Source organism: Tursiops truncatus, chromosome 11 (genome assembly GCF_011762595.2).
Source record: "Tursiops truncatus isolate mTurTru1 chromosome 11, mTurTru1.mat.Y, whole genome shotgun sequence".
In the NCBI taxonomy this organism is placed as follows: Eukaryota; Metazoa; Chordata; class Mammalia; order Artiodactyla; family Delphinidae; genus Tursiops; species Tursiops truncatus.
This window is the reverse complement of record NC_047044.1, coordinates 90,057,453-90,074,132: the sequence shown is the minus strand read 5'-3', so window position 1 is coordinate 90,074,132 and position 16,680 is coordinate 90,057,453. Positions and strand designations below refer to the sequence as shown.

Sequence of the window (16,680 nt, the reverse complement as noted above, 5' to 3'; positions counted from 1 at the left end):
ACTGTCAGCAGTGGCTTGGCGGTCAGACTTGTATTTCACGCCACTCCTTACTTCAGTAATTTTGACTGTTGGCAGGGAAACAATCTTTACCAGGAACCTAATCACCATCATTAGTAGTGCTTTTTTGTGTTTTTTTTTTTTGCGGTATGCGGGCCTCTCACTGTTGTGGCCTCTCCCGTTGAGGAGCAACAGGCTCCGGACGCGCAGGCTCAGCGGCCATGGCTCACGGGGGCAGCCGCTCTGCGGCATGTGGGATCTTCCCGGACCGGGGCGCGAACCCGTGTCCCCTGCATCGGCAGGCGGACTCCCAACCACTGCGCCACCAGGGAAGCCCCATTATTAGTAGTTTTTTTTTTTTAAAAAAAGCCTCTCCAGCCTTTGGGTAGAGAGGGCTTGTTACAGGTCTTAGATAAACTGGGATGAGTCTAGCATGTCTGCCTGGTCTGACTCTCTTGGGCTCTACCTAGACCCAAATCAGTCTTTGGGTGGAGAAAAAGAGGCAGATTTCATGTCCCTGACCGTAGACTCCCATTTCCTCTGTGAAGCTGGGTCAGCAGACAAGCTGGAAAACATACAGTGTCTTCAAGGAGCAGATGGATTGAAACATTAAAAATCTGTTTTGTTACAAGATTTTGACTAACAGAATAATTTAACCAGAAAAAAAAGCGCTCAAACTTTGTTCCTTCTTCAGTGATATTTATTTATTTTTAATTTTTAAAATTCTTTTTTTTTTTTGGCCACACTGCGCAGCTTGTGGGATCTCAGTTCCTTGACCAGGGATTGAACCTGGGCCATGGCAGTGAAAGCTGGGAATCCTAACCACTAGGCCACCGGGGAACTCCCATTCTTCAGTGATACAAGAATATCATTATTAATCACTCAGACTCTAATTTGGAATTTCTATACCGTTAATATTGATAAGAAGAATTGAATGAAAGTGAGAGAATGTCTTTTGTAGAAACTGGTTTTCTTGGTGGTCTTATCTTTGAGGTGGATGCAAATACTTTATTACTATTATGATATGTGTTATTACGTAGTACAGTATGCATTCAGCAGTTTTCTCTATCACGTTATAAAGAATTGTGTAATTGTGACATGTTTCCTAATGAATCACCTTTCCCACAGCAGTTTTTTTTTTCTTCTTTTTTTAAATAAATTATTTATTTATTTTTGGCTGCATTGGGTCTTCGCTGCGATGCGCGGGCTTCTCATTGCAGTGGCTTCTCTTGTTGCGGAGCACGGACGGGCTCTAGGCAGGCGGTCTTCAGTAGCTGTGGCTCACGGGCTCTAGAGCGCAGGCTCAGTAGTTGTGGCGCATGGGCTTAGTTGCTCCGCGGCATGTGGGATCTTCCCGGACCAGGGTTCGAACCCATGTCCCCTGCCTTGGTAGGTGGATTCTTAACCACTGAGCCACCAGGGAAGCCCCAGTGCACTAATTTCTAATACACTTTGAATATTCTCCTTTGAGGAAAGAATGGGCTGTATCCTATCAGCATCTAGTAGTTATTAATTTTATCAGCAAGGATTTCTTTAACCCCCAATATTAATTCACCTATGTGTTTATTAACCATTCATTCTCCTGGACTGGACACTCACAAATAAGTCTCTGCTGGCAGAAGTGAGGCCCGTGGCCTGAGTAGCACACTTTCCTCCGTTGTTAGACATATGTGTGTAATGAATCAGTACAGGTTCTCCTAGTTCCAAATGTACTTGATTTTACACGAAGTAGGCCTTTTCATGGCTGGGCTTCCTTCAACGAGGTTATTTATTTGTAGTTCAGCAAAAAAGAAATATAAGGCTTAAAAGAGCTTTGCTACTTAGTGATAAATCTGTCCTTTCAAGGACCATGTAAAAGCAGGTGAATATGTTGAATAAAACTTTTAAAGTGTTCTTCTTTTGCCTTTAGACCTTAGCTGGATCTCCAAAATACAAGTGAATCAACCGGCAGTTCTGAGGCGTGCAGAACAAATCCAGGCCCGCAGACCCGTGAAAAAGGAGTGGCAAGTAAGGGTTCTTCTTGAGAATTCTCTCCCTGTCGTTTACAGCCCTGGTCTCTTCCCTCAAGGCCACGAGATTGAATTTTGCTCAAGATGCATCTCAACTTAAAAGATTGCAGCTGTCCATGACTTATTTTCATAATTCATATATGATGATGATGGGTTGGAGAACGATAACACGTTTATCCAAACAAGTTAAAAATCTTATCACTCTTGAGTGGCAAAGCCACAAATGAATTTGAGGCATCTTTATTCATGAGTGAATTAAATGGCATATTTTGTCAATGTATTTATTCAGTTTCTTAGACGTACCTTCTTTGGTTGGCTTCTATTTTAATTTTAAAACCGTAACACCTAAACCTGGCGTGTCCGCTGTTGAGGCCCTGAGGTATGAGTTGACCTTCTTTGACCATCATGTTTACCATACTAATTAATTTTCCTAAATCATTTTTCAAAATTCGAAAAATGATGTTTCATAAAGTACTTGTGGTCAGCATATTCTTCAGTGTGTACCAACGAAAGATGTGCTATGCATCTCAGGACTAAAAGGCATTCAGAGTTTATTTCACAAGTGATTGAATCCTTTAGGATGACAGGTCACATTTTGCTCATCCTTAGAAATAATCTGATTGCAAAGATAAAAGGAATTCATCAGAATGAGTTGTGAAATATGAATATTGTTTAAAAATTATAATTGGATTAAATTGGAAAAAAACACAAAAAACAAAGAAGATGGAGACTCCTTTTACAGTGTCTCATTCCAGACCCCAGGCTGGAGGTAAAATGTACAATACAAACTCTTGTTCCCAAGTTCTCCCCTAGCGGGTGGCCCTCTGAGGCTCCTTGTGAATGAAATGGAAAAGTCACATGTGGGGAGACTTGATCTATTAGGGATTTCAATTTGGGTTACCTATGGGAGAAAAAACATTTATAAGCTATTTTCTCCCCTTTTATTTTATTCTATGTAACCTTCATCTTGTTGGTCACTCTTGAGCATGTATCAGAACATATGCCTTAGAACAGCATAGACAAGAGATTTTAGCACCCATATGTGCCTAATGGTTCTTTACTAACTAACTGGGTTGGAGATTAATTATTTTTTTAAACCTTGTTTTTAACTTTTCTTCAAACCAGGCTGCTTGGCTCCTGAAAGCTGTTACCTTTATAGATCTTACTACACTTGCAGGCGATGACACACCTTCCAACATTCAAAGACTCTGTTATAAAGCCAAGTATCCAATCCGGGAAGATCTCTTAAAAGCTTTAAATATGCACGATAAAGGTAACGTGTAGTCTGTCTGGTGTTTACCGTTTTTACAATAACAGTTACTACATCTAAGAGGACTTAAGATTCAGCTGTTAAAATGATGGTAGCAATAAAATCCATGATAGAATTGTGTACATAGAGAAATAATTGAGATTCTTCTCTGAGAAACAGCAGAGGAAGAATCTGAGTCTCATTTTTAGGTCAGTTCTTTCCCATCATGGATTAAAGTTGCAAGTATTGAGTTTATTTTTCTTTCTAGTTCTTCAGTTTTGGAAGTTTTCTATCTAGTGACTCTCAAATACTGATTCTGATTCCCTAGCCACATATGAAAAAGCCAGTCTCATTACTTAATAATCACACCTCATACATAAAGTATTTTCTGTGAGTAAATGAAATGCTTTTGAGAATAAAATACAAATGGGATATATTGCAAGCTTGTATATTAGGTTAAATCTTTTGAAAAAAAGTTATACTCACTCTCTTCGTATACATGAAAGAAAAAACTTTCTAAAGTTGCCGTAAGTTTAGAACCTTAACATTTCAGAAATGGAGGAGATTTTAAGAGTCGATGCCCTTGTTTCTAAGTGAGGAAACTTGAGACCTGGAAGGCGAAATGATGTTTCCAGGACAATGTGTGTTGTTACTCAATGGGCTTGTTTTAGGAATCAGATCTAAACCATGAAGGGATCCTTCATGGTTCCCAGGTGCCTGTCTATAATGAATGCAGCTAGAGATGCTGCATTGGCCCAATGCAGGTATTTTATCCCAAAGAGTTTGTAGATAACTTATAGACCTAAACAAACCTACAGCTTTTGAAAAGTAGTATTTTTCTTTTGAGTTGACAGTAAAACACCTACCATTTATACCACTGAAAAGCAACAGCTTTGTATGAGTCCTATGTTATTGTTTTACAGTGGCTATTTGATTTTTCAGTTTAAGATCTTATTCCTCAAAATGAGGGCTTCAGATCCAGATTTTATTATTTTCTGCAAAAGAGGGAATAGAATTAGGTAAATGTCGTTTTGCGAAACAGGTGTAACTTGTTTTATTGCACTTTGCAGATACTATGTGTTTTACAAATTGAAGGTTTGTGGCAGCCCTGCGTTGAGCAAGTTTATCGGCGCTGTTTTTCCAACTGCATTTGCTCACTTCATGTCTCTGTCACATTTTGATAATTCTTGCAGTGTTTCAGACTCTTTTTTTTTTTTTTTTTTTTTTTTTGGTACGCGGGCCTCTCACTGTCGTGGCCTCTCCCGTTGCGGAGCACAGGCTCCGGACGCGCAGGCTCAGCGGCCATGGCTCACGGGCCCAGCCGCTCCGCGGCATGTGGGATCTTCCCGGACCGGGGCACGAACCCGCGTCCCCTGCATCGGCAGGCGGACTCCCAACCACTGTGCCACCAGGGAAGCCCCTCAGACTTTTTCATCATTGTTATATTTGTTATGGTGATCTGTGATCAGTGATGTTTGATGTTACCATTGTAATTCTTCGGCATTTTCTAGCAATAAAATATTTTTGAATTAAGGTATGTACTTGTTTTAGACATAATGCTATTTCACAGTTAATAGACTACAGTATAGTATAAACGTAACTTTTATATGCACTAGGAAACCAAAAAATTCCCGTGACTCACTTTATTGCGATATTCGATTTATTGCGGTGGTCTGGAACTGAACCCGCACTATCTCCAGGGTCTGCCTGTACTACCCTGTAAGGTTCACTTACATTTTTCTTCATCTGCTGTCCTGTTTGAACGCTGTAAAAACCTGGATTTTATTATCTGCATGGAATAAAACAGTTTCATTGGATCAAGGCCACCAGGTTTACTGTTTAGGAATTTTTTTACAAATGGCACTATGTTAACCTCCAAGAACAATGTATCAAAAGTATTTGATTTCAGTGCTTGCTTCGGCAGCACATATACTAAAATGGGAACGATACAGAGATTAGGATGGCCCCTGTGCAAGGATGACACGCCAGTTCGTGAAGCGTTGCATATTTTTTTTAAAAAAAGAGTTAAACATAGAACATGGCACCATAAAACTCCTAGAAGAGAGCATAGGCAAAATATTTTCTGACATAAATTGTACCAATGTTTTCTTAGGGCAGTCTCCCAAGACAATAGAAATAAAAACAAAAATAGACAAATGGGACCTGATCAAACTTGCAGGCTTTTGCACAGCAAAAGAAACCATAGAAACAAAAACAACAACAACAACAAAAACAAAAACAAAAAGACAAGCTATGGAATGAGAGAAAATATTTGCAAATGATGCAACAGACAAGGGCTTAATCTCCAAGATATACAAACAGCTTATATAACTCAACAACAGAAAAACAAACAACCCAATTGAAAAATGGGCAGAAGACCTTAATAGACATTTCTCCAAAGAAGACATACAGGTGGCCAGTAGGCACATGAAAAGATGCACACCATCACTAATTATTAGAGAAATGCAATGAGGTTATCACCCCACACCAGTCAGAATGGCCTTCTTCAAAAAGTCTACACATAACAAATGCTAGAGAGAGTGTGGAGAAGAGGGAACACTCCTACACTGTTGGTGGGAATGTAATTTGGTGCAGCCACTATGGAAAACAGTGTGGAGGTTCCTCAGAAAACTAAAAATAGAATTGCTGTATGATCCAGCAATCCCACTCCTGGGCATATACCCAGACAAAACTATAATTCAAAAAGGTTCATGCATCCCTATGTTCATAGCAGCACTATTTACAATAACCAAAACATGGAAACAACCAAAATGTCCTTTGACAGATGAATGGATAAAGAAGATGTGGTACATATATACAATGGAACACTACTCAGCCATAGAAAAGAACAAAATAATGCCATTTGCAGCAACATGGATGCAACTAGAGATTATCATTCTAAGTTAGAAAGACAAATATTACGTGACATCACTTATATGTGGAATCTAAAATATGGCACAGATGAACCTATTTACAAGACAGAAACAGACTCACAGACATAGAGCACAGACTTGTGGTTGCCAAGGGGGAGGGGATGGGGGAGGAAAGGATTGGGAGTTTGGGATTAACAGATGTAAACTATTATATATAAGATGGATAAACAACAAGGTCCTACTTTATAACACAGGGAACTATATTTAATATCCTGTGACAAACCATAATGGAAAAGAATATTAAAAAAAAGAATGTCTAGATGTGTATAACTGAGTCACTTTGCTGTGCCACAGAGATGGGCACAACATTGTAAGTCAACTATACTTCAATTAAAAAATATAATAAAATTAAAAATATATATCTATTTTATTCCGTTACGGTGATAATGAGAAAATGATCCACGTTGTCAAGAGCCAGAAGGGAATGTGGCCAGTAAAAGCCTTTTAATTTGTTGCAGCATCGTAGGGGAATTATTTTTTCTCTCATTTTGATTTCTGCCAATGTTGAAGTATAAATAATAATTAAAAGCATATTGTGTGACTTGAACTTCACATAAACTAGGCTGTTACGATTTCTTTCTTCATAGGCATTACTACAGCTGCCGTTTGTGTTTATCCTGCCCGGGTATGTGATGCAGTGAAAGCACTAAAGGCTGCAGGCTGTGATATCCCAGTGGCATCAGGTAAAATTTGTGGCTTCTGTTGTCGTTTAATCAACATGTTTCCCGTTCTTCAACTCAGACACTTTGGAGTAGTATCTCTGTAGTTTTATTCTATGATTTTAATTAGTTTTATATATTTAATTGGTTGTATTTATCTATTATTTTCATATTTATTAATTGCCTGTTGAGTAGCAGACATTATATGTATTAATTCCTAAGAATATAGAACTGTATCTCTGTCCTTAAAGGAAACTTATCTGTTTAGGAGGAATAGTCAAGTTTAAAAAAATATTGTAACACAGGACATGTACTATTATTTATATGTAAAATATAACAATAAAGATATGCAGAAGGTACAGTTGTAACCCCGAGTGGGTAGTGATTTATTCTGCAGAGGTTGACGACACTCAGTGGGTAGGGGGATGCTTCACAGAGGAGATAGTAAGACCCCTGCCTTGGGTCTTAAGATTAAGGAAGAGTTTAGAGAGTTGATAAGCTAAGGAATGGCGTTTTAGACAGAGGAACTAGCACATGTGAAGGTGCAGAAGCACAGTTCAGGGAACTGAAATGGCTTTGTAATTGTAGGATCCTAAGGTAGGACAAAGGCAGAGCTTGGGAGTTGAAGCTGGAGAGGCAGATTGGGGTCAGATCCCATGGGGAAACCATACCAGGCCGTGGCATCTGGGTTTTATTTTGGTGACGGGGAAGATACCAAAAGATGTTAAGCAGAGACATACCATGATCCGCTTCATGACATAGTTAGGTTAGGGGATGGTAGTGGACAAATTATGGAGGGGTGAAATGGAGTTAGTTAGACTCATCACGGGCCACATGGGAGATGATGAGAGCCACCCCCAAGCCTGAAAGATAAAGAAAAGAGAGTGTGTTCAAGAGTTTTTGACTTAAGATAGATGTAGGGACTTACCTGGTGGTCCAGTGCATAAGAATCTGCGCTCCCAATGCAGGGGAGCGATCCCTGGTCAGGGAACTAGATCCCACATGCTGCAACACAAGGCAGCAAAGATCTGGCACAGCCAAATAAATAAATATTAAAAAGAAAAAAAGATTACTGACTTAAGATAGATGGAGTAGGAGAACGAGGCACGAGGGAGGGAAAAGTCTTACTAAAAGCTTCCCTGTATGTGTGTGTGTGTGTGTGTGTGTGTTTACATATGGATAGATACATATAAAATTAGATTCTCCTTTTAAAAAGTATTAGAGGAATATCCTGGTGCTTTAAAGAAGGAAGCTAAGAAAATCATTATTTTATTAGGGATACATCAAAAGAAACAGACTATACAGTATTTATATACAACCTATTTGTGAAGATTCCCAGAGTATTTGTTAGCTAGCTACAGCTTTATCACCCTTCATTTTTCATTAGCCTCAGTCAATTCAGCTTTTCCTTTATACAACAGGGAAACATGCTCTCCTCTAAGGTAACAGACCCAAGGAATTTAATAACATCAAGGAAACATGAAAGGTTATCTCTAGACACAGGAATGGAATTAATGATTAGCATGTTAAAAATGTTAATACTTTTTCCAAAGTGTCATTGTGTGTTTATTTTCCTTTTATTTATGCGTGGCCCTGCTCTTCCCAGTTTACCCCTGCCCCAGTTTTGTGGGCGAATTAGGTGCTTTTCCATCGTACAACATCTCCCCTTTATTCTCATCTGCTTGGCTGTTCACTTTAAAATGGGCAGTGGGAGGAACCTATATTACAATTTGGTTACAACAGCTCTAAATGGGAATGAGTAAATCATGACAGTGATAGCCAACTTGGTCATGAGTAGGATCCAGAACTGACTAGTGTCCATCAAGACAGGGCTGTAGCTACTATCTTATGACTTTCACTTTGACGATGACATATCTTCTTAATTGCTATTTACTTAAAGCACCCCCATGAGCATCTCTGTAGCAACTTAATTTCAGGTCTTCCAAAGGCTATAATACTAATATTTATCCTAACGTCAGTACTATATAAAATTGCACTCAGTTTCTTTACACCTCACTTTGCAAGGTAGGCATGAAGTTCTGAAGTGTCATTCATGCTTTGGTCTAAATGCTAATTTTTTTGGTCTGAAATTCTTTGTTGAGATACTGACCAATTGAAATTTGTCTCCCTCCCTCCCTCTCTCCCTCCCTCCCTCTCTCCCTCCTTCCCTCTCTCCCTCCCTCCCTCCCTCCCTCACTACCTTCCTTCCTTTCTTTTTTTGTTTTCTTCTTTCTCTGCTAGTGGCCACTGGCTTTCCAGCTGGGCAGACTCATTTAAAAACACGATTAGAAGAGATCAGATTGGCTGTGGAAGATGGAGCTTCAGAAATTGACGTGGTAATTAACAGAACCTTGGTGCTCACAGGCCAGTGGGAAGGTAAGCGCACACACATCCTTACCCAAGAGGGAGATTTGGTTCTTCCCTGGTCAGTCAGATGGCAAGGATCTGATAAGAGGCAGCATGGCGTGGAAGTCACTGTTCTAGATTACAAGTCCCTAGATCAGAGGGTGAATTAAGGAGAAAACTCGACCAAGATTGCTCATCCTGCCCACCTGCATGAACTTTTTAGATCCCTTTAGGTGATTAGTTATTTCCATGCAGTGGATTATTAACTTTTATTCTATTCTCTACTGTTTTGCTACTCAATACAAAAATCACTCCAGGCGAGTCTTTTATGCAGAGTTTATTTTAATATGATGGAGGAAGCTTCCCTTTTTTATGTTAATCTTTGTGGGTTTGGAGGATGTGGGATTATTAATTAGTCTGCTAAGTCTGTTTTTACTCCTGTTCTTGAACGTAGCTCCTCTGGGTATTATTACGTATTCACCTTCGAGATTCATGATTTACTATCATGTCAGTTATAATAGGGCATTTCCCATTCCAGTAACAAGCTATTGTTTTTTTGATGGAATTGATTTTACCTCTGCCTTAAATGTATTTTGTATACTTAGAGATTGTTGATAGCTAAAATAAGTACAATTCTGTATTTCAGAAAAATCATTGTAACAAGTAGTTTAAGTAAAAATTTTTAACACAGTCATAGAATTAAGCCAGAATAACGTGTTGTCTCTTTAGATATGTGAATATCAAATAATTGGCGTATTTTATTCTAATTACAAAGGTTATACCTTCTCACTGTTAAAAACAAAAGTTCTGACCAGTAATAAAGAAGTGGATGTTCTACATAATCTCATCCTCTACAAATAACCCTTGATAACACTGCAGTGCACAACTCTGCAAACTTTTTTCTCTTCATATACACACATGCAACTCCCATCCTTCTGTTAAGTTTAAAATGAAAATTTTTAAAAAGTGAAAAAATTAAAAATAGGACTATATTTAATGTATTTTTTCTTAACCTACCTATCGGTCTTGCCAATATCTCATGGATATCTGTGACTCTATCCATCATTCCATCTATCTCATCTTCTGTAAATTATAATTCCATTGTTTATCCATTAAGAATTGCTTTTGGTTATAGAGCAACAAAGATTCAGTCAGTGGTTTAAATGCTCAAGGATTTACTCTCTCACATGAAGTTGGGAAGTAGGTGTTTCAGGGGTGTGGTGAAATACAAAGTTCTTGGAGACCTGGACTACTTTTATCTTCCACTTCCAAAGAGCGTGGCTTCCGTCCTCATACTCAAGGACACTCCATTGTCTGTGATGGCTTTTGAAGCTCCAGCTTTTACATTCATCTCCCGGACAACAGGAAATAGGGGCTTGTCCGGTCCCCAAATCTCACACACCATCTTTGCTTACACCTCATTGGCCCTAAGTGAGTTCCATGGCCAGGCTTGGCTGCAAGTGAAGCTGGAAAAGGCAGTCTTTTGGCTTGGAATATTAGCTACATTCCCATACATTCTTTTTTTTTTTTTAATTTATTTATTTTTGGCTGCTCTGGGTCTTCGTTGCTGTACGTGGGCTTTCTCTAGTTGCTGCAAGCGGGGGCTACTCTTCATTGTGGTGTGCGAGCTTCTCACTGTGATGGCTTCTCTTGTTGCAGAGCACGGGCTCTAGGTGAGCGGGTTTCAGTAGTTGTGGCACACGGGCTCAGTAGTTGTGGCTCGTGGGCTCTATAGCGCAGGCTCACTAGTTGTGGCACGCGGGCTTAGTTGCTCTGCAGCATGTGGGATCTTCCCGGACCAGGGCTCAAACCCATGTCCCTTGCATTGGCAGGCAGATTCTCGACCACTGTGCCTCCAGGGAAGTCCCCCCATACATTCTTAATATGTTAGATGGTGCACATTTCTGTGCCTTAACGGAAAGGAGTTGGCAGGGAAAGAGAGTGGGCCGCGTGAGCCAAACAGGATGTGATCATAAAACGCCTCACAGCAAAGATTGAGGCAAAACAACAATAACAACAGTGTTTAAATAAAAAGATTTATGAAGTCAAAAGGCACAGCTGTCTGGACAGCTATGAGGCAGGGCATCTCAGAGATTCCAGTAGCCCCTGGGAGCATCCCTGTATTCAAGGAGAATCCAGTCACACAGCAGTTCTGAAGGATCTAGGAAAACAAATGTCAGGCCATGCCCATTGCCTGATACTCCCATCTGTACTTACCAACATCTTTTAAGCCTTGCCAGGTTTAAATTCTTGACAGTTCACAAATATCTTTTCGTGCTTTTGATTTTTGATCCTTTTCTTATAGTTCACGTGTGCTTTGGGCAGTTGCAATCATTCTTAAATGGCTTATTTTAAGTAGATGTCCCTTGTCCTTGTATATTAATTCTGCTTGTCTGTTCCTTGTCATAGATTTCAGTTAAGATTTAGGGCCTAGAGTAAGAAAAAAATGAGTCAGCATAGTAACTTAAAACAAATCTAGAAATAAACTCTATGTCATTTAGTTGGATAAAAAACTGTATGTCCTTTATCTTTTATTAAGTAGTTACAGATATAGAAGTATAGTTTATATTATAACTTGTGCTCTTGTCTCTAGAATACTACTAATTGGAAAATAAAATACAATAGGAGATGAGATTTGATGTAATGGCCTTTCCCTTAATGAACTAGAAATGGTTGTTTTTAAGAACTGATAATTTCCCAATAACAAACATGCATGCAAAATATAATAACACATCTTTGTCCCAGACCATACTTTTCTATTAACTCTTTTTATGGTGTTAATAACCTCTTGACCCAAAACAAATTGAAAAGGAACATTTAATACTAGAAATTTAATTCTAACTAGAAAACTGCAAATGTCTTAGGCCTTTTTTCACTGCAGTATTTTATCTTAATTTCAGTTCTCAGTTTGATTACGTATTGTATTTTTCAGTGTCATGTTTTAATATTAGCTCTTTACTAAAATATGAGCCTAACATTGATTTCTTGGAATTTGCTGATGGAAGTGTCTGTGAGGCTGTTCCACCTTCTAATCCAGGCTCCTCTTCTCTGTGCACTGAGGTGTGTAGGACACTGGTTAAAGCACAAAAGAAAGCATCTTGTTTTCTAAACCTGGCCATTCAGAGTGTATCTTGTGACCCTTGTGTATGGTCACAAGGGTCCACAGTTTAGGGTATGAACTCAAAGGGGAGACTGGAGAGGGCTCGTATTCCTCTTCTTGGATTCTCCTTGACGACCATTTAAAATCTACTCCCTCAAACTTGTAACTTTTCCACCCACCTTGAGGCTCCTTAAGTACTGGCAGACAACCTACCTGCTGCTTCTCGGGAAAGGTAGAATCTGTTACGCAGGAACTTCTCGGTGTCCTTGCATAAAATCTACTCCCCTTGCTGCTCCTCTTCTCCTTCCTCCTGAATCCAGTCCCTGGGCCGTGCTGTGGCTCCCACCTCCTCCCATAGTTTCACAGCCTTGGGCCTTTTTTTTTTTTTTTGCGGTACGCGGGCCTCTCACTGTTGTGGCCTCTCCCGTTGCGGAGCACAGGCTCCGGACGCGCAGGCTCAGCGGCCATGGCTCACAGGCCCAGCCTTTCCGCGGCTTCGTTGTGCGCGGGCTTCTCATTGTGGTGGCTTCTCTTGTTGCGGAGCATGGGCTCTAGGCACGCGGGCTCAGTAGCTGCGGCTCGCCGGCTCTAGAGCGCAGGCTCAGTAGTTGTGGTGCACGGGCTTAGTTACTCTGCGGCACGTGGGATCTTCCCGGTCCAGGGCTCGAACCCATGTCCCCTGCATTGGCAGGTGGATTCTTAACCACTGCGCCACCAGGGAAGTCCCTATCCAAACATTCTTATCCAGTAAAAAAAAAAAAAAAAAAAGCCTACATGTCACCATTCCTCCTCATCCCCAGCTGAGTCTCCCTTTCCATTCTCCCCTTTGTGGCTGAAATTCTTAAAAGAGCCATATGTACTTGTTTCTCTTGAATCTGTTCTTTCCAAGATAACAATGCCCTGTTATTTTGCTATGCCCGGGAGATACTCTTCAGTCGTTTAGCTTTGTCCTGCAGCAGCAGCTGACACAGTGGACCGTTTCCTCCTGGAAACACTCTCTTGTCATGGCTTTGGTGACCCTCCTTTCTTTCTTCAGGTTTTCCTCCGTGTTTCTGAATACTGCTGCGTCTTGTTTGCAAGCTCCTCCGCTTCTTCTGTCATCACTCAAGTTCTGTCCCAGCAAACTCTCAAACTTCTCAGACTCTGCACACTCTCCCTTGGAAACCTCCTATCCTCACTGATTTCGGCTGTTCCCTGTGCTGAGGACCAAACCTCCAGAGCACGGAACCCGCATCTGTCTGACTCTGGAATCCGTGTTCCATTTCCCTACCAAAATGATTCCCCATGAAACGATGCTTTTCATCGATTAGTTTCACATAAGCAGACATTCAAATTCAGTGAATCTTGACCAAAGCAGAGTTTTAGCCACTTTAGAAAGAAGTTCATTAAAAAATATTTACATTTCCCCGACTTTATTTACACTTTCTATTAAATACAATTTTTTCTAGATCATTCAGAACTATTGTATCAGTGATTATAGGCACCTCATTTTATTTCACTTCTGTCTGTTGCACGCCACAGATTTTTGCAAATTGAAGGTTCAGGGTAACCTTGTGTCAAGCAAGTCTGTAGGCACTGTTTTTCCAACAGCGTTTGTTCACTTCATGTCTCTGTCACATTTTGGAAATGCTCAATATTTCAAACTTTTCCATTATTATTATTATATTTATTATGGTGATCTGTGATCAGTGATCTTTGATGTTACCATTACAAAAAGATTATGACTTGCTGAAGACTCAGATGGTGGTTAGCATTTCTTAGCAATAAAATATTTTTTAATTAAGGTATGTACATTGTTCTTTTAGACATAATGCTATTGCACATTTAATACATTAAACTATAGTGTAAGCATAACTTTTTTTTTTTTGCATAACTTTTATATGCACTGGGAAACTGAAAAATTCATGTGACTCGCTTTATTCTGATATTTGGTTTCTTGTGGTGGTTTGGAACTGAACCCGCAGTATCTCTTGAGGTTTGCCTGTATATTATCCTGGAATACAGTGACGTTCTTAGGGGCTACTGACGTCTCCAAGGTGACTTGCCCCATAGCAAGTCCAGACTGCTAATGGTCCAGACTGCTGTGCTTTTTTTTGGATTTTGTATCTTTTTATTTAAACATCTTTGTTATTGTTGTCGTGCCTGGTCCTTTGCTGTTAGGCTTTTTACTGTCAGCTCGTTATACTGTCCTTCCCTCACTCCTTTCCATCTGGGTACAGAAACGTGCACCATCTAACTTATCGCTCCGGACAGTGGTTTTAACTGGATAGGGTGTGGAATGTATTGCTGGTTCTCAGAATTATCTGACAGATGTTTTCTGATTACTTGCCCCAGCTCCCTTCCTCACAGAATCTAGCACATTCCCCTGAGTATGTGTAACATCAGGATTGGGGGTTGGATGTAAGGGAGGAGTAAGATTCTACACTGAAAATCACTCTAGGTGATTTTAATTCCACCCCTTCTTCCCCTGCCATCCCATAGTCCTAAGGAGAAGCACTAACTTGGAGCATCTTTTTTGTTTGTTGGTTTGTTTTTAATATACTTCCGGTTCTTTTTTTTTTTTCTTTTTTTTTTGGCCCTGCCAAGTGGCATGCGGGATCTTAATTCCCCGACCAGGATTGAACCTGTGCCCCCTGCATTGGAAGTGTGGAATCTTAACCACTGGACTGCCAGGGAAGTCCCCCAAAGCTTCTAGTTCTTGATTCTGCATAGTTTAGGTGCCGCGTAATCGAAGCATTGCTGGATTTACATATTGATTAATTAGTACAAATCATATCTCCCATGTGTTGCCATTTATTTAACCTGGCTCTGCAGTTAGTCGTGAACAGGAGGCTTAAGGAACAGTGTTACTATGGTGTGTTTAGCCAGAAAGACATCTACTTCTGTGCTCTTGGGCGGATGGTTCTCCTCTCCCTGGGAAGACTGTGCTCTGAGATGAAGAGAGCAGCTCTCCTGTGCTGTACCGGGAGGGGGGGGGGTACCTAGCCGGCCAGATGGGTCAACTGTCATTGGAGTCACAGACCCAGAACATACCCAGAAGGGATACATTGTGGAGGAAGAAGGGGGGTCACTCTAGGAGACCCGAAATAGTTGGTCTGTGCAGGGTCTTTGCATTAGACAGAACTTGGTTGGAATCCTGGTGCTATCGTCAGTAGCTATTTGCTCTTAGACAAGTTACTTAACTTCTCTGTACCTTCTGTTCCTTCTCTGTAAAATAGGAATAGCGGTATCTACTTCATGGGGTCATAATAGGGATTAAATTAGATAATGTGCGTAAATTGGTTATCCTGTTGCTTGGCCCAGATGAATCCCTCCTTGCCAACTGCGGTTTCTTCTCTTTCCCCCTCTTCCTCCTGATGAGGATAGTATGTTGTCAAGGGAAGTATCGACACAGCACATGCATTGAGTTAATGAGGAGGAACTCACACGGGTTTTAGTATTTATAATTTTGCCAATTTACACTGAGTCCTTGGGCAAATACTTCTCTCTGCCTCCATTTAAATAAGCTACCAGTGAGGGGATAAGACGTAAGGACTTCTGCAGTCTTTTAGAGCTACCACGGCCTGTGATTTTGTATTTGGTGTTTTCATTGTCTGTGTATATTATTCCAATGATAAGGACTTGTAATACGGTATTTTTTATGATGATATTGAAGTTGACACCTCAGTTGCGTTCCATAAACAGTTCTTTGAAGAAAGAATTCACCAGAAGAGGTTCATCATCTTATAAACCTTATTGAGCAGGTTTTGAAAATTAAATGCATTCCATGTTCTGTAAATATACAAAGGTGTTCATTTTTCACTTTTTTATGACCTCTCTCTGTCTGCTGCATATATTTACCTAATACATTACCAGTGACATGGAAATGCTATCAGATTCAAGAATCTTCCAGGACCTTGAGCTTATTAGGACCTAGAACTGGCTTTCCTAGTTTTTGGAAACCCATTCCACACTGGAGCACCAGCACACATGACTCCAGAGGTGGCTACTTCTGTGACATTTTTCCAGCATTGTGTGTTCAGAATCACAACTGGAAATACTGTTTGTCTTCTGTATCCAGAGCCTCACGTACTTTTTTTTACCCCATTCAGTTCTTCAGCTTTGACTTGCTTTCCCACATTTGGTTTGTGGAGTACGTGTCTCATGACTCTCAGGAGCTTTAGGGTGAGAGAATGAAATATTCCAGCCAAAGCCACAGTATCTATCATTGTGTTGCATGCAAGAAGATCTTGAAAATCTTGACTCTGGGCAACTATTTATTTTTCTTATTCGCTTATTTTTACAAAAGAAGGGTGGTAGAAAGAACATCTCTTAAAAGAAGTTAGGATTTTTCTTTGTTTTGGAGAGCTGTTAATCATAGTATCTTACGAGAAAAGCAATCTCTAAA

General features: G+C 40.2%; 1 protein-coding gene and 1 non-coding gene across 2 annotated transcripts in view; both read left to right on the top strand.

Moving 5' to 3' along the window:
* DERA (deoxyribose-phosphate aldolase) overlaps positions 1-16,680 on the top strand; it is a 114,285-nt gene that overhangs the window by 39,755 nt on the left and 57,850 nt on the right. Inside the window, exons 2-5 of the mRNA XM_019937029.3 lie at positions 1,907-2,004; positions 3,132-3,279; positions 6,776-6,871; positions 9,089-9,223. Coding sequence (XP_019792588.1) covers positions 1,907-2,004; positions 3,132-3,279; positions 6,776-6,871; positions 9,089-9,223 — 477 coding nt within the window. The remainder of the gene's footprint in view (positions 1-1,906; positions 2,005-3,131; positions 3,280-6,775; positions 6,872-9,088; positions 9,224-16,680) is intronic.
* On the top strand, positions 5,164-5,267 carry LOC117314428 (U6 spliceosomal RNA). The gene has a single exon (XR_004529172.1). It is a non-coding gene; the product is annotated as a U6 spliceosomal RNA (small nuclear RNA).